Below are 24,484 nucleotides of genomic sequence, written 5' to 3' on the forward strand. Positions count from 1 at the left end.
TTTTTCAGATAGTCACCTAATTTGCATAAATGCAATTTCCAAGCGCGAAGTCATGCATCATGTAATTAAAAACATATACATACACTTGTAACAATTTGTTGGTAATGCTTTTCACACTATATCAAATTGAAATATGAAACCGAAATGTAAGTATGTTAATTAATGCCTTAACGTCTAAAGATAAAATTTAATACCTTCATCTACAAGTATTGTTAACCTTAAGTATTTTTCAATTTATTATACAGATTATGATCTAATATCGAAGAGATCCCGTTACAATATCCAAGACAGAACATTTATAAAATATAGGTCAAAAACTTAGAGTGACATAATAAATTATCAATCTTTAATAAATAACACGATGCATTTTTTTGAAGACAGCTCATATTATCGCGATTATATCATTATGAGTATTATTATAACGAGTATAAATAATTTGTTTGAGTTTTCTATTTTTCTGACATTGTTTCTTCCATAAATTATTTTCTACGTTATCAATAATATCTCGTATTTTTTTAAATATGTACATATATATATATATATATATATATATATATATATATATATATGTGTAGATATTATGATCAAAGGGGCGAAATCGCGACATTGTTGCGTACGAAGTGGTTGATTAGGAAACGACGATATCGTGAGAAGAGTAACGGTGCGGGAAGAGGTCTCTGTAATAGAAGTTTATTGGCAATTAATCTTGCGAGCCGGATGTGCCCGCTTCGTCGGGCACGATACACTTCCGTCTCAGCGAGCGACCGGTAAACCGAGGAGAGATGTATTGCACCGTACCACGAAATCAAACGTACGTTCTCCTCTCCACTTCCTCCCGTTACTACCAATCCTCTGGTATACCTGTCGTGCATCTTTGTCAGTTGCGCCGGAAGTGTATTGTTCCTGAGTCTGGTACTCGCGAGATGTCCGGCAACCTAATCTTGATCGAGTGATCTAACGTATGTAAGTAGCATTACTTTTTCTTCGTGCCTATATTACGTGTATTGCATGCCTAATGCGTTAATCTTGATGGAAGTGCATCTGTTTCAATATGATGTTTTGTTGACGAAGCACAAAGCTGATTATGAGTTACATAAATTATGTGTTATCGTAATTATCATGCTTTCCATATCTATCTAACTATTCAACGCGCGAATGATATCCTGAATTAGTTCTATGCAAAAGTATCGATTTCCTTGAAAATTTAATAGTTCCATTCTCTGTTCAGGTAGTATCACAAAGAGGACAATAACACACATCGGTGCATCGTTTCCGTGAATAGTAGGTAATTCCGTTATCAAATTTAGCCTCGATGATCGGATTCACGCGAGCTGCGATATTGCGGCACGATTTTCAATCGACGATTCAGGCGTATAAATGCATGGCGCGTAGAATACAAAAAAAGCACACGCTTGCTAATTATTCGCTATCGAAATTATCACCAAGCCACAGCCGTTATAATTAATCATTATAATTAATATCAAAAGATATCAATTCAATCAAATTAATAATTATTTGCCTTACTGGGGAGTATTTCCAGTTCCTCTTTAACGAAAAGATTTAATCCCTCTGCTGTAGAGGTGAAAACAGGAGAGGATCGAAGCGTAAGAGAAAAAGTCGAGAACGACATAGGTAGATATTGCATCCAACCCGATTCGCATTTTCCACCTAAATGCACTCTCTTCCTTGTGCTTCCGACTTAGCGTCTAGACATTGCTCGATTGGATTTTCTTCTCTCATTAATGACGGAATTCATATTAATTCGACTTCCATGAGCCATTTTAATTGAACATACACACGAGAACCTCCTTCGGACTGTAAAGAGAAGAATAATTACCGGAGAGTAATATAATTCGGAATATAAACGCGATAAAAACATACCGAGTTCACGCCAGCAAACTCATAAAAAATTTCTATTAATTAAGAGCATATTTAACCGAATGATTTACGAAGATAAGACATCTATTTTCATATATCGTCGTATGTACATACATAAAATAATAAAACCCAATCGCAATCTTTATTATTTATTTATCCTACGTTGCGTTACTTAATTGCTATATTACGGCATAATTTTTAATTACGCTCCATTAAATATATTTGTCCCGATTATCCTTTGTATGTATGTTACACTTGATTTGCCAAAGCAATATTTATCGGTAAACGTAATATGTGTTCAATAGACTATGATCAGATGGAATTCATGTAACATGAAATTGGATTGAAACGCTATTTCGAGAATAGTAGCGATAGTTATATGCTTCATTGCTCATGAATGATACATTCGTTAATACGTAGCAAACCATAAAATTATTACGTAGTTAATTTCGCGGCAAAGTTACTTTTTAAGCTAAATGTATATTAATATTGTTATAATTAATGTAATTCAATTTTTAATTATTCTAATACACATACAACTTGCCAAGATAAATCTTACCAATCAAGTTCGATCGCGTATAAACTTTAGCTACGTATGTGTATCCACATATTATTTCTGATATATTCGCACACAATAGTTTCGAACTTTGTGACGAAGGCCGAGAAATTAGAGCCATTAATATACTCTCCTGTAAGTGTACCTGAGAACATTAAACACTACTCTCTACTTTAGCTCTTAAAGATTAATCAGCTTTCCATACTGTTGCAAAATATATATTTCATGCAGTCCAAACACGATTTCAAATAAACGATTACAAATAAAATGTAAACTTTACAAATACAAATATAAACTATGCAACTATATAACACAAATAAGTATAAACTAAATAAAAGATATATGTGTGTATTTCATTCTATCGATGGATGCAGCTCGTTATCGTCTCTGATCTAGAGTACTTTTTCATCTTGACATGATAAAAAATAGTGCATTCTAACTGATCGTGAGTGAAAAAGCGAATGGAGGAGAAGCGGAAGATAGAAATCGTGATGACAATAGTGGAAGAATTAATACGTCGTTTCTACGCAGATAATTTGTGACATGCAATCCCGATTTTCAACCATCCAAATAGAATAGGATAAGGCATAGGTTATAACCCTTTCGCAGTAATTTACTTGACTTCCTCCCTCTCCCGGTTGACGAACGAGTAGAGCCGGAAGCGGCGAGATTGATTGATCGAAGGCGAAGCATCGCCTCGCGTTCGTAGCAGAATGCGCCGTCAGTCTTGGTTACTAGCATACGGAAACTGATGACGATCCAGTTCTGCTGCGTACGCGTCAGAATGGATTCAGGAAACGCGTACACGAAAGCCGTTTCGATTTAACTATTCCACAACCATCTCTCGTCGCGCTGATACCTCCACTTGTCTGGAGTCTATATTTCTACGATCTATATTTCTACGCGACGCGTCACGTTATAATGAATGGAAGATGTCGGAATGGATTATTACGTATAGAATCTCGGATCTCGATGAAACATCCAGGGTTCAGCATATAACTATATATATCAGATATATGCGTTGAGGATTATCGACGATATCTCCTCTTGATGTTTCGTTGTTATATAAGCGTTTATGTAACCGCCGCATTATAACGATGTAGTTCTACACGATGGACAAAATCTTTAGACCTTTAGATCTTTATGTATATTCATGGTCTATTCTTATATTTATTATATTTAAGATATATATCTTAAGTATAAAATCTTGAATCTTGTATTAAGATTCCATTCTGTCAGTGATATGGCCGTATAACATTTTCAAATCTTACTTAAGACGAATTTTTTAAGTGTAAAAACGGACCATTTCAAATTTATAATCTCTCCTTCCTATTTTTATTTTGTCAAAGAAATAAAAAAATTTATCAATGTGATAGTCTATTTTAATAATGTCTCTCCAAATGAGATACATTATAATTTAATATGAGTACATTGTCATCTCTATAAAATGTGGATGATTTAAGTATTGAATCAAAGTAAGAAAGATCTCAATGTTAAAATCATATTATTAAGTAAATAATTACGTAAATAATTATTATTACGAAAATTATTATTATAGAATCTCGAACCGAATCTAATATTCTTTTTAAATGTAAATTTATGTTAGATTTTTCTTCTTATCCAAATATATAAGCATTAAAATTTCAGGTATATAAATCTTTAGATATTATAATGCAGAATGACATAATCTGGATATACGAATTTTGTCAAATTTATTTAATATATTCATATCATATAAATTAGAGATAAAAATATTAATATATTTATACTAATATCTTTTATACTTATAAAGTTAATCCTATTTCAGATTTTAATTTTATTTTGTCAAATTTTGATAGAAATGAACAAGAAGATATTGAGTAATTACATGGATAGTCATTTTTTAGAAATTTATAGATATTACGAGCGTTTTAACAATACTTGGTAACTGTCTGTAACATATGAGATTAATATTCTCTGCAATAAATCATATATCCCTATTACTTTATGTGTGTACTGTTGTATATATAAAAGCCAACAACAATAATATTCAGCATATAAATCCTCGTTGCATTTTACATTATATTGCATTTTCAAGAAAAACATCAGTGACACTGGCGGTAAATCGGAAGAGTTAATACAGTTATAGAATCATCATTTCAAGGGAGAAAATCCTTTAAGTCAGATTTATTCTATTTCTCGTCAGTAATAATGTATTATACTCTCAAGCGTCATTAGAAATGCAACATTAATTTATTACTATTCCATTGCAAATTATTAGAAACCAGCTTAGCGTAATGACGCACATGCACACAGTTAGTAGAATGTCTCATTAATCATTATAAAATATATTTCGCAATCTAATATATATATATATATATATATATATATATATAATATAATATAATATAATATATGATAATGTAATGACGCGATACAGGAACGCCATTTGAGTAAGAAAGCCGACGATGCGGTTTACCCAAAGTGCTTTTAGAGGCCATAGAGAATTTATGTCATGCCGTATCAGTTAGTCTGAGACATTCCGCGGCTTCGGAGCTCGGTGTAAATGCGTGCTGTTAACCACACTCTACATCTTTAAGGTATCTCGGATCTGCCTCTGAGGCGTACGGTGGAGCGGCAAAATTTCGCGGTCCTACTGACTTAATGTCCTCTAAAGTGGTTAATGGATAATTTAACATCATTGCACAACCCAACGTAGAGATATATCTGTAGATAGGTGCGTGCGAGTCGAGGTAGCGACACTAGGAATGACTTATATCTCTCGTGTATTACGTGTTAATGCTTGCAAAATGATCTATGTAAACGACATAAAACGAAATATAATTTTGTCAAAATGTATAAAGTTTACTCGGCAAATATGCGCAATAAACGTAACATCATCTTATTGAATCTTATTATTAGATGCTCTTAGCTCTTGAATAAAAAATTATTTTATCAATTATTTTATCAATTGTGCAGAATAGTGCAAATTTACTAGTCTCAAGGTTTATTAACATTTCATACTTAAAAATGTAGAAACAATTTTGAATGGAAACAGACAATCAATGACGATTAATAAAGAGCAGGCGACTGCTAAGAATCAAATAATCTCTCTTGCTTTGCATTTTAATAAACTTTAATAATATTTTACGAAAAATCCCAAATGGTAGATACCTTTATTATCAAGAATGTTTTTATCACGCTCTAAATTTTATTCTTTTTATTTTTTTAACTTTTCTATTTTATTCTTCGTTTTTCTTTACATCTTCTACTATTTCTCTGTCTTGTACCAAAAGTATAAAATAAAACAAGGCCTATATATAGAGTGAGTAATCTTGGAAACTATTATTGCACTTGCACTCGCGCTTGTAGCACGAGAGCGCGATGCACCACACCGATCTACGAGGTATACCAAGACATTCCCGAGTCTCGAACATCCACTCGTCTCTCGAGTATCGGCTAATTGGATACTCCGCAGCCGACACCCGCGGCGACATTTTCTTTTTACAACGTTTCTTTTATCTTATCCTTTGTCTCTATTCGTCGCAGATGTGTATTTCTGTTTGGTCTCGCTGTTTCCCCGACGTAAAAGTACTAGTTGAAACACAACTATTTCCGAAAGATTATGCAATAGAGATTTCTATTCCAAGATGAGACGCGTAAAATTCCATTCTTCTTGAATTCTATAAATTTCATCATGAATAATAAAAGCATATTGAAGAAAATCATCGCAATCCATTGTACAAAGTGTAGATAATAAAATCCACTGTGGAAGAAACATGTTTAAAGTGCAGTAACGATATTGCGTCAGTAACAAATTCTTTGATGTAGAGAAGTGAAAGAGGAAAAAAGTCACAAAAGCTGTTTGATATCATCTTCGTTGCTTTGTTCTCATATAAAGTATGAAATTTACTACCGTCGAGGATTTTCGTTACAGAACAGTGCCTCCGGATATAACTAATTACGCGCACTCAGCGATGTCGTCGCAGTAGCTTTGTCAGAGGCATTTTATCTCTACGCCAAAATTTTCACTGTCCAGAAAGTCCTCTGCCCACGTATATTCTCAGTGGCCTTGCGAGAGATAACCACATTATGATCGTTTAGTTCGTTTTCATTATATAGTTACGTAATTAACGCCAACACGTAGTACCGCCTCATTAAAGTTATTTTGAAAAATCATTAAAAAAAATAAAAATCATTAAAAAAAAGTATGCTTCGAATAAATTTTACAAAATGAAAATTACTCGACTGAATTTTACAAGTGAAAATTATTTATGGAGAAATGTATGTATTCGGATATTTAATAAATGATTCGTTTACCTTTACTTGTTTGATACAAAAAAATGATATTCTTCTTCGGGACATATATTTTCACTCGATTATCCAGGGAAAAAAGGCTTATTTAAGCGGCCATATTTAACAATCTGATTATAAGCGTCTCATAAACGTTAATGTTAATTATCTGCGCCGAGTATATCATCGTGCAATCTTTATGGTGAACTCGTGTCACGAGTTTACGCGGAGAAGGAGAGCAAAATTCCAGGAAGGCGCGCAGGTGCTTGAATAGAGCATAAATTATGGCAAGAGTATACGAAGTTAGTACGGGAAAGTACTTACGGCGAGAAAGAAGCGCATATGTCCGTAGTTGACTAGCGGTATTAACTGAGCGTGGTGTGTAAGCATTCGCATACAAAAATATGCCCCAAACCGTAAATCTGTCTCGCTCATAGGTTAACGTGAGAAACACTTTTATATATTCCCATAATTCTGAGCTCGTGCATTTTATAATCCACCTTTTTTGTCGCCGGCTATTACGAACATTATACGCGCGACAACCAATATTTTACCTTTTGAATATATTATTAACTGTACGATAATAAAACGAGATTAAACAAGATACATTAGTTTCAACTAATAAATGAGCTGTCACTTTCCTACAATTTTGACGTAGAGAAAGGAGAAATGATAGACTTAAGCTTAACACCATTTACTGCAGAAATTTCCGATCATGAGAATTAATCGCCCGGCAATGAGGCGATCGCACGAAAACTGATCCATGGATTTAACGTTTGATGGATTATACGAATGGAAAAAATGGATATAAGTTCCATTATCTTTCGCTGGCAATCGATAGTAACCTTCTTTCATATATTCTGTTGCATCATCCTAACCCTAGAAGTTTGCGGTCTTAGATAAAATTGAGAAATTACTTTTTACTTTATTTCGAATCAATTTGATCCGACTATAGAATTTTTAAATCTATGAATAGCGAGATGTAACAAGCACGTAAAATATTTTTTCGCTTCTTTTTAAAGGCCGCTATTTGCAACAAAATACTTTGTGCGAGCAAATTGGGATACGCGATATTAAAATACAGCGAGTAATACTTCAAAGATGATTGAACAGGACTCTCAGTAAAATGGCCATGAGAGCGGATACAAATTTTCTCGTAACAATATTCTCGGTCAAAGGATTACGTCATAAAGACATGCTATTATACATACAGCGATGGGGAAATAGAAGCGAGAGAGGGAGAGGCGCTATATTACACTCTATCGCTATCAGACATGCATGAAGTTCTATCACTCGTGCATGATTGTGAGCGCAACGTAAATGACTAGTGTTGCATATGTTTGCATTTTCGCACAACGTGGCTCATAAATATGAAAGTAAGTTTCGACATCCTTCTTGGAGAAAATTGCGTCAATACGCGACAACATGATTCGACTGCCAGCTCTCGCTGGATTGCGATTCCAATGTGATTCTTGCCCAATTTAAAATCTACACGCGTAGTCGACAGCAACATTTGTCGTACTCCTATTGTTAAGAATATTCCAAATTTCAACAATTTACTGTCATTCACAAATTGAATAAAGTAAATGTTGGAAAAAAAAGTTACCTGCGCACAAAACCGCTCACGATTGAATGGAACTGTGCATGATTATTCTAACGCTTCTCTATCATGGATAAAATTCAAAGTGCACTCTGTCATTCTGTGGGCAATATTTCGCCGACACACGCATGGAGAACTTTTCTATAATTCAAATGTACTGGGACGAAGAATTTTACGTTTATTGTTAAAGTTTTCTGCAAATTTGTTTTATACTATTATCGTCAACTATCATACATATGTACAACGTTTCAAGGGTAGCTGCACCCCAATTTTTTATGCACATTACGTGATGCTATAAAAAACAAAAGAAACACCAAAATATCAAACTGAGAGGGAAATGGAACAATCTTTTTACGAGAAAACTTACGTTAACCATTTATAGCGTATTTCTTCTGCTTTCTCTCCGAGATATTCCGCAGTTCTCCTAAGAGAAGTAAGCTGTTTTATAAACTTATAAATCTCCCGAGTATATATATTTCAAACATACAAACGTAAAGAAAAGAAGTTAAGTTACTATGCTGCATAAATTCCAATGAACTCCTGTGGCGATTTAAAAAACACAATAAAATTGTAGTTACTTCCGTGAACTGGCTCTGTCATCGTTATTATAACAACATTACGTTCTTCTTTTCAGTATACAATTCAATATACTGCTTTAAAGGATGCATAAAATTATTTGCCAATTATTTGCGCTGCTCAATTCGAGAAGTCAAATATTTGTAATATTACATGAGAGATTCTAGATATAAACATATACTCGCATTCCCGAATTGATCGAATATTGCAAGCAGAATTATATCACATGATTATTATTTAAGACGTCCATAACTCATGTTAATCCCATTATATGTAGCTAGATATATATAGTTAGACTGCTAAATTTGTCAAATCTTATCTTATCATTGATCATTCATATCTCCTTAATTCTCGCTTAATAATCTTCTCCATAATAGATCATATTATATTCCGAGGAAAATCTAACAGAAATAGAGAAATGTTGAAGGGTCTTCATCGGGGAAAGTTTTGGCTGCGTAGTAACATTCATAATATGTCGTACCATCTTCCGCGGAGGCTGCCTTCCGCTCTAATATTTTACGACGTTAATATTTTATGACGAAGCCGGCGCAGACTATAGTGGAAATGACACGCGTGTGGCATCTATAATATTATTGCACATGAGTACAGAGCAATAGAGCGAGACACATGGGGCGGACCCGTCGTGGAATTAATCACCGCAAAGACCGTGCACGGTACCTATATACGAGTCTGTCGTAACCGGAAGGACCCTTTAACGAGATATCATTTGCTCTGTACTCCGTAAAGCCCGACACGAATCTCCGGCACTTTCTAATGTACTTTCGCTATTCTCGGCAGCGAACATTCAACATCTACTAAAACTCGTTTGAGGGGATGTCACCCATAATTCATTCACGTCACATCTATCAGCTAATAAAGTGGAGTAATATTTTCTCGACACCGGTATCCCAATGTTGGTGTCTGCAAATTAAAAATCGCGAAGCTTAGATTGGTTTTTTTTTTTCAACGATCAGTGTACGGTTTACGTTGGATACACACATGTAATGATGGATAACTCGTTGGTAAAAATAAAAAAGTTAGCGTTATAAAAGCGGTGGAAAATTGCGAATCTTGCCGAGCGCGTAAGCGAGATTGAAGCGGCACCCGTTTGCATCCTGCATTGTAGCGAGCAAGTCGTAATTGCGCGTTGTCGAGAGAACACGCTGTTTCGAGCTCGCGTTAATAACGGGCGAGCGCAGCATGATTTATATCGTAGCCTATTTAAGTGGCGATTAGCGCTTCGCACGGAGTTACGCGTGCCAGTCGTCCGCTTAACAAGCTTAAACTTAAATTACCGTATTAATCGTGCAACATCGTCGGATCTAACGGAGTAGCCACACCTGAGCGGTCGAATGGTACATACATCGGTCGATCGCAAATACACTACCCGATAGTCCTGGAATCTCCTAAACTATTATTGCATTAACCGAAAGCTCGCGCGTACGACATCTTGAATTTTGATAAATTTGCTCAAATTACAGCATCATCTACAGACATATGTCGTTGCGCTTATACATGCATGCATGCATATTCGACGGGAAGAATATTTCGAGGATAAGAGACCGAGTTAACGGAAGAAAAATAAAATCCTAAGGGAAGCTCGCGAGTTGTACCGAAAGACTATTCCGATGTAGGCTTGCGCGATCATAAATTCTACGAAACAACGGTACATTCAGCCAAATTATACATTGCATAAAATATTCCGCCTGGTTTCTAGCCCGAAAATATTTCATGTGAGATAATATCCTCTTTTCTTCTGGTCTGTTTCTGTTCTTATTTCGTTTCACTTGACTGTAGAGAGAAAGAGACGTGGGCAGCAGGGATTGTATCAGAGAAAGATGAATAAATAGAAGAGAAAAAAGAGGACTGCTCCAATACGTTCATATATGTCAGACAATGGGAAGACTATGACTGATGAAAATAAAGCAATTCGTCTCAATATACTAAAATTATCGAAATTATCGCGAATAATCTTCTTTTCAAATCACTAACTAAAATTCTTGTTTTTTTGTTGTGCTGTTTTCGCATCGGCAGCAAGAAACAAAGGTGCAATGAAAGAATGCTGTATTTAATTAGCGTTTCTTTGTCAGTCGGAAAAAGGAATCTTACGGTCTGGTTGCCACGTATGAAAGAAATTCGCGGAAACGCGGCTTTTATCATGAAAATGTAATGGTATGGTTAATTAGCTTTATAAAGTAGGGGCAGACTAATAATACATTATAATACTTATAAATACTTCAAAAGATGCACCTCTGTAATTAAGATAATTTTTCGTAAGTAGAGGAAAAGACATCCTGTGTCCTGTACTTATACAGAAATAAAAAATCATAAAGTGAATATACTTCAAAGTTCCGTCATGAATAAAAGTTATGCAGCGGCGAGTTCCGTCTAGAGAATCACATCGTGTGATCGTTTCCATTTTCCATCTACGTGAAACGTCAGAACACGTCCGTTTCTTGTGAGACGTAATAGATACAGTGGTCATATCGTTGAACCACGGAAGATAGCGAGATTAGATTTACTGGACATGTTCAACGGGCCGTCAAATCGAATCATATATTAGGAAATTTTTTATGGATATTCGTCAAATCAAAATGCCTATATCGTGTCACACTAAAAAAGATTTCCAAGTAAAAATATGACATGATAGTGGATGAAAACTTGTGAATATCATCATAGTATTGCCAATATCTTCAATGAAATCAACTCAGAAATTTTTCAAATTGTATCGAAAAGTTGCATCGAACTCGAAGATTCTTTGACGTTCGATATTCGAACGAATCGGCGCAGCAGGACACAGTGTGAATCTGTTGCAAGCAGGCAATTGGAGTGGAAAAGTTGGACAGACGAGACTCTCGGTTTAACCCAAGCACGAATTGAAAATCTTTCACTGACAGATAGTCTACTGATGCTTCAACTTTGAGACGTAACACAGTTAGAGGAAACTACAGAAGGAGGTATTTTAAATCTAATATTTTGCATGAATATAAAGTAGAATTTTTAATATTTTTTCTTCTCTTGTTTTAAGATAATCTCTCATTTTCGGAATAAAATACAAAATAAATATAAATATAAATACGCGCGTAAATGACATTTTCTCTTTACCTTCATTACGATTACAAAAAATTAAATATTTCTCATATATTCGTATTATTTTTATGCGACAATTTCGTGAAAACAATTGAATATCCAATTGAGGGTTTGAGAAAACATTCCATCACAGAGGTGAAAATAAACAATCGAAGTAACATTGCCGCTTAAATGTTTCCAACTACTGAAAACATCGAGCGAGAGGTGAATCCCAGCTGAATCAGATCAAAGGATAAAGTCGTCTTGTTTCCATTGTCATCCAACACTTTGATCTCACATATACGCGATACGTTACTCCTCAACGAAGGACAATGGTATAAAGTTTCCAGTCGTTCTCAATCGCTGCGAGTTTTGAAACATTGTAATAGGATTCCTCGCGTCGCGACTCGCGTAACATAAAGGATTTATACAGATACTCACCTGACGTGGAAACAGGGATGAAAAGCAGCTGGATTATCCTGTGCGGAGAAGTTCGGCAAAGTACCATGAAGCAGAGCAAGCCGCACCACAAGAAGTATGCCAAACTGCAAACATTAAACAGTCGATGAATTTTCATATTGTTACAGAGAAATATTTTTCTTTGTGAAACATTCAAGAGTACTTTATACCAATGTGAAACGTAGATTCAAAAGCTTTATTTATTACACAAGTTATTCTTACACAAGTATAACAAATCTGTTTTCTTTATATCTTTAAATGCTAGCAAGAGAAACTTCAATTGTTAGAAACTTCAATTATATAAATATCTTATATATAATCATGTGAATATAACAAATGTGCAATGTCAATCAAGTATTTATTTTGAATTAAGATGCATTTGCATTGAACTCATTTCCATTCGCAACTTTTACATTTCATGTATTTTATCCTAATTGCATTATAAATTATTCTTACATTTTGAAAGATAAGAGAACGAAATGAAACAAAACAATCGTAAGAAACTCTGTACTTTTAGACAACTACTCAAATTGCAATTTATCGATCCACTGCGCAATATGATGAAGACATAAAAGTTTTTACGCAGAAATATAGAAACTTTTATACGATTCTCTGTAATATAACGAAATAAATCAAAATGAAGTTAATAAAAGATGGCGAAGACGAAATTTCACGTTCTTACGTATGTCTACCATGTTCATGATATTGTTATTTTTTTCCTCTTTCAATTACCTACAATTCATGAGATATCCAGTGGGGAAGCTAATAGGTTTCGCAATAATGCTATTAGCGGGCGTGACATGTATCACAGTCACGTTTTCTTAAATGGTTGAATTAAGTAACGCGATTCGCGAGTCTGAATAGTAAAGAAGGAAACGTATTCGCTTCGTAGTCCCCGCCACGTCGAGACGTCGTCACGTTCACGCTGGGGATGACACGGGTCCGTCCTCACATTTCCGTCACGTTCTTCGCAGAGCTCGCTAACCCAATAGACGTCCGTACCATTCTCCGATAGACCACTCTCCATCCCTTATTCCGGAGTTATCCGGGAGCATCGCTGGCCCTCTCACTGTCTCTCCGCCTTTGTACCTATGTCGGAACCTCTCTCGCTCACATTCTTGTCGATGGACAGACGTAGTGGTTCCGGAAGGGTTGGAGAGCCGGACAATATCTGCCATTCGAGGTATTCATATCCTCCAGGATCGAAGTCGGACAGACTAGGATAGCGTTCGTCCTAAAGCGATCATACGAACACGTCGTATATACGTAATGCCGTCATCGAAACGCCCCATGTATATCCCGTCGAGACGTCCGACACCAGCGGTGTCGGTCTTGTTCTTCGATGGGAAGCTCTTGGAATATTGTATTACGCCACCACGAGATCCCGGTTGACCCGCGGAACACGACGAGCGAGACGGAAATTCAATTCCGATAAACATCCGATGTGCAGAAAATATCGTATCGCATATCAATGCAGCCTTCCTCAACATTGCAAATATTTAACCATGAATAGATATATGGCCATAGCTCTTTCCCCATAATATTCAAATTAAATAGTAAATAAAAAATGATATACATATAATAAAGATAATATTGTACAAGATATTATACAAGAAAAATATTATACAAGATTAATTATAATAATAGAAAATATTTATTATTCTTTCTTAAAGTTTCTTTTAATTTTTATTTTTTTAAGATTCTGTGAGAACGCATTTCTTACTTCTTACATGCAATTAAATATTAATTATTGACTAATTCAATAATGATAAAGTAACCGAAGAAAGCAATTATAATAATGCATTTCTTATCGTTGATATATAACAGTTTCGATCATATTATCTTTGAACACAACATCTTAAGGGAGAGTAAGAGAGAGACAAACGAGAGTTAAACGCTAAGCTAATCAGATAACACTGAGCATAGCATTGTACAATCAGTAAACAGCACATGTAGCTAATGGATTGGCCTATTGATTAGGTTTGTCACCTCGATGTTAGCAGTTTGATGCGTCTTTAGCACTTAGCCTTGACTCCAATGTAGGAGCAATAACATTTCAGTAACGCAATAAGTTTCATTACCAATCGAAAAATATTTTGAAGCAAGTTTATTCGCAAATTATTTAAAATGTATTTTAAAGACTATAATTTGTTAGAATTTAAATTAATTTTTCTGTTTATTTAAAAGTTAATTTCATCAGTACAAGTGTATAATATATTCGTAAACAACAGCAAAATATTATTTCACAATAGTATAATCTTTTATTTCGATTTAAGAAATTTATATTACTAAATTAAAGAGGAATTGATAAATTTGACAGATATTTAATGCTTGGAATTAAGGTTGAAATAGTACTTATTCTTGGATATTAGTGGTCTTTCTTGATGATGAAGATTTGTGAAGCATCGTTGAAAACGACGTACTTGAATACGTGTAAGTGCTATGAGCTCGGAAACGACAGGGGTGGAAAGAGATCCGTAATATGTAGATAACTGTGTGAGGGTAGGTCGTGTGCAAGCCCGCCTCCCTCGTTCGCCGGCATAAATTAGCATAACTCAGAATCGTATTCGGTTAAAGTATCCTCTATGCGCAACCTTTATTTCTTTTATTGGACCAAGTGATTGGGTCGTGTGTCGCTCTGACTTACACAATATATTTTAAAGGTAAGAATTACGTTATTTAGCAATTTCTGTACCCGAGAAAAAAATTATACAATTTAATTTATTGCCTAATTATTTAAAACTACTATTACAAAATTTTAATGCATTACTCAAAGTTTATTTTATAGAAAAATGAAGATCGTACAATTATTATTTATCATTCTTTCTAACAGTTGTTAAATATATTCTTCAATTATCATATATATTCTTAATAATCATAAAATATCTGTTTGCTAACGAACTCAATAATATAACAATTACCATGAAACATACCACTTTCGAATCTTTATTGAAGGCATTCTTGTTTAGTAGGTATGCTTGATACAATGCCGTCTAAATTAATTCACGATAATAAAGATGATGAGCGTCGGCGCCGCAAAAGCCTCTGTTTCTTAAGCATGACGATCGTAAAATGCCGAGGATTTAATAGCACTTCATAAACTCCTTTTAGAGGTTACATGATGTCGTAATAATCGACCAGCGTGATTCCGATGAATCCGTGCCGAAAATACGGAATTCACATTCTCTATCGTGATAAAATTTATCTCTCATCTTACTCAATTTTTTAAATTTAAAATACTTCATATTTACATAGATTTTGCTATAAAAGAGCGAGAAAAAAGAGCTTTTTAAAAAGCTTTAATCATTTTTAAAAATACTTTAAATTTTATTTAAAAATTAAGTTACCAAGGAAGATTTTAAATTAAGCGCATAAAATGTTTGATCAAAATTAAATTATGCATATTTTCTGCTTCTTTGAAGTATTCAGTCTTCTATCAAGTTAAATATTCAATTCAGTATTTAACGAATATTTAATTTACAATCTAATTTAAATGAATCTTGAATGGAAGATAATTTGATCATGTAATTGTCGCTGTTATTTAACAAAACTAATTACCAGAAAGCTGATTATTATTGTGGATATCAATGGCAAGCTCGTGCCATATTCTCGATTGTCGAGCGTCATACAATACCCATTTATGTGAATCATATATCATCCTGTTGATCTTTTGAAACTGCCGCTATTTCATTCCACGCTTCGCTCGCTACACAGTTTGTCTTGCTACATAGCAATTCAAGAGAATGTTATTTATTTTCCACGACCGTGAAGAGAAATTCTCGACGTTGAGTGTATCTATAGCAACGATCGTTAAATTTGCTTAAGACGTAAACTGCTGTAAACATCGGTGTCTAACTACAGTCGAGCGATAAAAACGAAAGATATCGGTCGTTAAGAATTAACGATGCGGACACGGAATAGAGGATCCGCGCTAATTCCGTGGATTATAGAAGAGCGACGATCGTGTTTTCTTAGCACGTAGGTAATCTCTTTTAGGAGTAACACCAAGCATACTGGTAGTAGCTATGCTACCACAACACGCGTATATATAATTACAAATAATCAACAAACATTTGATCAGAAGTTTTTTCTCCTTTTCATATAATTCAATAAACCTTGTGAATAACACAATCAAGGATAAATCAATAAAACACGATAGAATACTATTCAATTGCTGCCGAGACTTATTGAAACTTGATTTTTCTATTAATCCAATTATGTGATAAGTTGAGGGTGCGTGGATCTAAATGGATAAATATGGGGGCATTTCTACAATTTCCTGGATAGCAGAAACGCAGACATTGTCGTTAATACAATAATAATAAAGCCGGTCGCTCCTGCCATTCGTCTGAAAATTGTATGAGGTTTTCATGCATGACCGAATGTACATGGTTCGTTAAGAGGATTCAATCCTCTTTCGCCATTATCTACTCGTCTATACTTCGGATTGTTATATAATCATTCTTTTTCTCGCAATAAAAATTTTTAAATCTTTAAAAATATTATTGATCGCCATCAACAGTCGATACTAAAATTAATCTATTATAAAACTTATCATCGGACTCGCTTCAAAACACATGATTTTTATTATGATATATATTAATTTGTATTACGAGTTTGATCAGAGATTAAAATATAACCACATAATACGCTAATTATTATGGATAAATATATAGAAATGCACAGATTTATTTTAACTTACCGAAACGAGTAATGCTGCAGCACGCCTTGAGAAATATCTGGAATCGTCGTTCCATTTGGCTTCGAAAATAGACCTGAAAAATAAATGTATAATACATGGGTATAATCTCTTTTCGCTTCACAAGTTATATGCCTATTATTAAATGAGCTAAATACTTTGCCAGTATAATATTACTATGAGACAAATAATGCATCAACATTTGAAAAAAGTTTAATTTCAATATAAAATTCGAACATCCCGAAATATTTTGATCGTATTTTCTACCGTTATGAAAAACACATTCACCGCTTTGTAACATGCGACATAGAATTTATGATAATTCAACTGCCGCCATGTTATTTATGACGAGAAGCAAAGAAATTTTGTTCATTTTACGATTATTTTTCGTCTAAGATCCAACTATTTCAAATGTCTTAAATTACATTGATTCTAATGCAAATAAGTATAATTGAAATCAAGATAACTATATCAATTTAAAGTTTACTTCGCGACATCAAACCTTACATTTCCGCGCTAGAAGGTACATTACGCTCCAGCGCTGAGGGCTTAAACACTTACCTCTTGATTGAATGCCAGGAACGACAGAGATCGTAAAGAAGGTTTAGTGCCAGAACAGTAACGCCAGTTTCCTTCGCCAACATCGACAGGGCACCCAGACAAACACTGGACCATACGTAAGCTGTCTGTTGACTGTAAAAAAAAGAGAAATTTAAAAATTAAAAAAGATAAAAAACATCGTACTCGTAAACATAAACTAAATTATATTTTTTACGGAATTGAAAAACATACATCAATGACTATTTTTATTTTCAGACTTGTCTAAAGATATTATAAATTCAATTATAAAATAATTATAGACTCGAAATTAATAATTGCATATAGATTAGCGTAGTTTGAATAGCGTAGTTTAGTTTAGTTAATTTCTTCTTATTATTAAAAAAAATATACATTAAAAGATTAGATATAATTTACACAAATAAAAAAAAACCACAAAAATTAATGTATTTATAATATAAAATAATGTATTATAATGTAAAATCTTTTCATATAATTTTATTTTGCACAAAATCATATTTATTTTATTATTTTATAATAAATTTTATAATAAATTTTAAATTATTCTATAATAGATTTTACACAAAATCATATTTATTTTATTATTTTATAATAAAATAAATATGATTTTGTGCAAAATCTATTATAAATAGAATAATTTAAAATTTCATAAATTCTTTATGTAATGATAAAATAATATATTAATTTCTACAGATATTATATATAATAATAATATATTGATACACTTATATAATAAAATAATATATTGATTTCTACAGATATAACTTATATAATATTTCTAATATATTTTTTCTGATCGAATATAAATACTGGTATTAAGAAACAATTCTCACATAGATTCAAAGACATGTAGGATTTATTCGTTTACGTCGGTTGGCATGTACATCAATCTACGTCAGGCAACAGATCCGTTACAAGGTGTCGCTCGGGATTTTAGGAACAACAGGACCAATGTGAAACTAGTCTTGTTGTTCCTAAAATCCTGAGCGACATCTTGTCCGCTGAGACCTCGGTAACTCACAGTTAAAAATGGGCTAAAGTGTCGCGGCAAAATGAAAGTGTTTCTTACAATTTACATCAAAGCTTTCTAAACAAGATTAATAGTAACTCGCTACGGCTATAGTAGAGAGCAAATGAGAATGTATTCATTTTATAGAAAAGTAAAATGATCGAAAGAACGACGAGCGCCTTGAATAAACCAAATGTATAATTGGAATTAATTATCGGTCGCTTATTCACCAAGGGATTTAAACGCGCAACGTAAATCGTTGAGAGACACTAAATGAAGGTGGAGTATCTAAGAGACACTAGTTAGAAAAAAAAAGGTAAGTATAGAACGGGGCGATGAAGTAAAAATGGAAGGAAACGAAAGAGAAAGAGTACTCAAAGGCAGCCAAGAGTAATCAATTTCTCAGGTTCGAAGACAAGCATCTTACCCTCCTGGCCAGCCATTGGCCGCTTGACGCTAGTCCTACAGACGAAGTTTTACCTTCTTGTCTTCTGCAACCGCTCTTTTATGTTGGAGCACGACCTCCATGAAAGCTTTTTAAAGCTTTTGCAATCGAGTTCATTTACAGATTTTTCGTCGTATATATGAAATTTGTTTTAAGTATTAACGCGGCAGCTTTCCTATAGTTAATTAAATTTATTTCAAAAGTAGTATAAGTGACGGAATACATCAATTGAATTAAAATGAATATCGCTAGAATAATCTCCCAGAAACATAATTGAAATTGTTTTGTGCATAAAGTCATTCTTCTTCTAGCTCTAACACTGAAGATCGATGTGAGCGACCCCCGGGGCACATTTACGACGCTCCCGCATAGCTATGGTAGTAGTTCGTGGAGTAAATTAGTTTAGTTTATAATTTTCAGGTTCTATGTTCATGAAAACGAATGGGGGTCGCTATTTTGGCGTCAGACTAGCGATGTTAAGCGTCGCTCGACATTCTTGACGTAGACGCAGTTTCTAAGTTCCCTTGGGTTTACAAAAGGTATTCTAGATCAACTTCGTAACTCATTAGATATGTATGCGTGAAATAGAGCAAGTTTTCTTTTCTCTCTCTCTCTTTCTCTTTCAGCACAATTGCCAAATTATCTTTTAGATAACTCTAAAATTTTATATTTATATATATGTATGTTATTGTTATATATATTTTTTGTGAAAAGATATGTATATATAAAAATTTAATCTATAAAGCGTTTGTGAGTTCGTATTTGCGTAAATGAAAAAGAAATTAAATATCAAGAGCCAACTAATCTAAAGTAAGATTATAGGAATTTAAGCCATACTCACCCGTGATAGGCAAGGAAGGACAGCAAAAAGAAAATGCACGCTAGAACGTCCGCTCTGCCTACGATGCCAGTCACCTGCAACATAAAATGAGATAAGATATAGTAATAATGTTATAGCGTCACAGTAGCATTGCTGATTGCTGCGATATATAAATGCCAAATATAATATAATTACTTGTATTTTTAATGGATATATATGCGTGTATATTTATATATTATATACTCCGATTTAAGATGCATGTGTACTTCATCTTATTTTCAAAAATGTTATTCATTCAACAAGTTGTGCTTGAAAGCAATTCATTGCGTTTGAGCTTCTTATATCTTAAGAATGAAAAGGAAAAAGTAGAAGCGTAACAAAGACTATGCCTAGATCCTCTGAGAAAATATGAAGCGACAGATATTGGATTTAGTGGTGTAAAACGAGAAAACTGATCCGGAAGATATATGAAGAAGCCAAACCAAAGATCTTCATAGCGAACGAGATGACGAACAAGACAAGTGAGTACATAAAAGTGCGAAAGAGAAACGAAAGTGGGCAGAGTTAAGATTGTATCCAAGTTATCGACAGTCTAACACGAGTGAATAACTGAGATTCTCAAGGATCAGCTCCAGCTAGAGAAGCCGACCTGCTACCGGAAGCTGGATTTAGCCATCGTATTCATCTCTCTTCCTTCCTTCCTTCCTTCCGTCCTACTGGGCTAGAGTACCAGGTGTACCTCTAAAATTTACGAACCCCGTCTATCACGGTGAAACGGCCAACCTCCCACCTCTTAACGAATTAATTCCACGGAGAATCGCAGGGATACAATCTGCCAGGGCAACAGAAATGCGAGACAGAAATGGCGAGAAATCAGCGAATTTCCGATGTAAAGTTCTTTCTGAAGAAACATGTTAAGATTTTTTTTCTTAAATCGAAACATTTCAGCATTTCGAATATCTTATTGAAATAATATGTACGAAACACTTCGGTCATTAACGTATATATGTTTGTGTATGTAATGTATTTTGAATTTACCATCCATTACCATATTGATTAAAACGTCATTAATTATATATTTGAATAATTTAATCTAAATATTTAAAATAATTTTCGCATAATGATATAGCATAAAGCTAAATTGATCGTAATTATTAAGCGCGAATTGTTGATGCCTTATTTAGCAATATATTATTTTCCGATATGCTTGACAAATAATTCAAAGATGCATTGAAAATAAACGACATTATGATTCATAACCGACGCTAAAATTATTATTCAGAATTGTAATTATAGATATGTCCGAAAGACATTGATGAATATACGCTTTCAGCGGTGTGCGAGAGCGCAGATGCAATTAATCATTCAATTATAGTAAAACAGTATCAGGGAGAAGAGTAACAATTAGCATTTATTCTTCAACTTTGACATAAGTATGAAATATGTGAAATACGCAAGTAAAATATGAAATAATTAACGATTTGTATAAAAAGAAAAAAAGAAATATTATTAGTATTATTACTTAAAATGTCTTTGAAAATATTGTTTTATATCGAACTCGAACATTCAAACAAAATTCACAGAAAATAAACACTCAGTTGACATTTCATTACAATCTCATTCTTTTTTGCCATATCTCCATTCTTGCTGCTCTTGTAGCAAGTAGACCCGGAGGAAATCTTGCTCGGGGAAACAATACTCCGTCAATGTCAGGGGGAATGAGAGTCGAGTCCGAGGCAGGCTCTCTCTGCTGTGAGCAAAGAACCATAACCGAAGGGTCTGCTTAAGATAACAGAGATTACGATGACCACTTTGCGATAGATTCCTTCAGCACCTGTCAGATTTATGGCGAAGGATAATGGGTAATTCGCTAAAACAAAGAATCTCCGGGAGACATTTAACCTAACTTGCAAATAATTCAGCCTTCGAACGATGAAGAAGCAAATGCAAAGTGATGCAAAAGATAAGTAAATGACAAAATCATTTATTATTAATTTCAACTTTCGTGTATTCTTTTTCAATTCATGTCATCTTTTTCAATTTATTTTACAACAATTATTTTTATTTCAACTATATTTTCAAAGCGTCGGTAAACTGCTTTTTATTCTTAAGCTGTTAAGAAACTTATATGATAATATTTTTTTCTAAAATATAAACTTGACATGGAAAAGATGGTGAAGAAGGTGAAGAAGAATAACGGTAATCACTTGCATTATACTACATAATTCGATGAATTTACAATATAGGTAAATACGAGCCAGTGAAGGTTGATGCGTTCGTTCGACTCGACACCAGTTTGCTCTAGTTTGTACTTAGTCGAACTCCATTAGCATCTCATTCGTTCTGGAGTTCTAATTGATTATATGAAGCGTTACACTTTCTTAAGTTTGCTCGTTATTTTAAGATAACTCAAAGTTTTTTTTTTCAAGTTTTATCCCTCTCTCGATTCTCTTTTATTTAAATATATTTTTTTATTCCTGGAAGCGTGGACTATTATTCAGATATTAATAACCAATTTCCGATTAACGGAATATCTATGCAAGTTTTATGCAGAATTTTATAAAATTGTTAATTAATTATAATTTTAAAATAATAAATTATATATATATATATATATATATATATATGTATATATAATTAAATTCATATAATTTAAATCCAAAATATATATAATTCAATCAATATATAAAATTCAATCAATAATATTATTTTAAAACCCTTTACATTTTTTATATTTTGTTTTTCAAAGAGATTTAAATAATATAATTAATTATTAAATTAGTTATATAATATATTATTAAATTCTATATTTTTACAAACTTAAATATGTTTCATATTAACATTATATTATCGAACAATAATCTAAAATTATAAGTAAATATTTATTTTTGCGTTTCTCTCAGTTCTATTTTTGTATGCAATAGAGGATTAAACGCGTACGTCTACGTTTGTATGATATTAATATTCTCGTAAATTAATTAATTAATATCGTCATTTAATGCGGTAAACCACAGGCAACAAGGGGAGAGAAAAGTAGTGATGTTATATCAACGATGACATGCACGACCTATAACATACGTCAAATTTTCAGTGTGAGTAACACAAGCTCTCTGTACGGGATAATGTCACAATCGATTATACATTTAGCGAAGATAATTCTGATAGAGCGCACAATGAGTATAACAACATTAATTAGCCGATTCGCAAATATTTCGCAAGTGATTTGTGAAATAAATAAGTAAATCGAATCATTATTTTAAATGTCATATCCCGCTCCCTACAAGTCAGTTAACTCATATTCATACATGTTACATAATTCTCATTCATTATATTATATATAACGTAAAATTGTATTAGACGAATGAAGATGAAGATGTAATTCACTCTCTCTGTCTCTCTTTTTTCTTTTGATTAGCGTTAATATTTCCGACTTTGCGGCATACATATTTTACCGATGATATAAAATTAAACGTTCAAATACTGTACGATGGTATGAGGAGAGACGCATGCCAAGCTCAATTCCTGGCGTTGAATCTCCTGTGAAGGAAACACTCTACGAACCGGAACGATCGTGCAGCTTCATGTTTAATTTGGCCTAAAACCGAGCTCTGCGGGTAAACCCATCCTCTCGAACACGTCCGTCCCTTTCCGCGCGCTCGCAAAATTCATCCCTTCCGCGGAACCGACGTAGACCGATAGGAGGGTTCGGGTCTCTCTCACTGGCAATATACACTGATACGGCAACGACGTCGTAACCACGAAACGACAGCTCGGTCACTTGGTTCCCATGCTGCAGCCTAAGCGCGAACGAGGCGCTTTTCGCGAAAGGAAACATTGCCGTGAAGTATAACGATGTTCAAGAGAGCATCTCGTTTGAAATGTACACGGTAGCGTGATTGCCTTACGCTGTAACAAGTTAACTGCAGTAAACATGTTTGCAATGTATATCCCTACTAACAACGAGCCTTGTCTGAAAATACTTTTTATTTATAGATTGATCATCCGTAAACTTGAAGTCACAAGATCTAAAACTGTGATACTGTAAACTGCAAAGTGGTACATTTAATTACATTTTATTAGAAAATAATAATAAAAACGATAAACATTAAATTATGAGAAGTGAGATAAGTGTTTGTTGTGTGAGATAAGTGTAATTAAAAATTACTTGTTGTTAAAAATTTTCCCAATTTGAGATTGGACTTCATTTTTGGCTTGATATAAAATTTATTTTGTCTGGATTACAAATATGTAATCTTCCAGATAAATCGATTGTCGTTTAATATTTTCATGCTTATAAAAATTTTTATCCTTTTAAAAACTACTTTTTTCACCTGTTCAGTTTCAGTTTCACCTGTTCAATTCAGTTCATTTGAAAACTTGTATATTCGTAATCTATGCAGCATAAACTTTATTTGGGCCAAAAATGTTCAATCTCGAGTTGAGAAAATTTGGATTATAATTATAATTCTTTTTTTTACATTAAATTTTTTTTATTATTATTTATGATAGTCACATTTTTCTA

At 33.6% G+C, this 24,484-nt stretch overlaps 1 protein-coding gene across 2 annotated transcripts in view; it reads right to left on the minus strand.

Annotated features, from left to right (window-relative positions):
- The window catches only part of LOC105257643 (transmembrane and TPR repeat-containing protein 1), a 126,313-nt gene that overhangs the window by 37,978 nt on the left and 63,851 nt on the right, over nucleotides 1-24,484 (minus strand). For both annotated transcript variants that reach the window (XM_011268406.3, XM_025411383.1), the window contains exons 3-6: nucleotides 19,984-20,057; nucleotides 17,671-17,802; nucleotides 17,113-17,185; nucleotides 12,393-12,496 (exon numbers count right to left, since the gene is read on the minus strand). In XM_011268406.3, the coding sequence (XP_011266708.3) occupies nucleotides 12,393-12,496; nucleotides 17,113-17,185; nucleotides 17,671-17,802; nucleotides 19,984-20,057 (383 nt within the window). The remainder of the gene's footprint in view (nucleotides 1-12,392; nucleotides 12,497-17,112; nucleotides 17,186-17,670; nucleotides 17,803-19,983; nucleotides 20,058-24,484) is intronic.

Source organism: Camponotus floridanus, unplaced genomic scaffold, assembly GCF_003227725.1.
Source record: "Camponotus floridanus strain SB8 unplaced genomic scaffold, Cflo_v7.5 scaffold4, whole genome shotgun sequence".
In the NCBI taxonomy this organism is placed as follows: Eukaryota; Metazoa; Arthropoda; class Insecta; order Hymenoptera; family Formicidae; genus Camponotus; species Camponotus floridanus.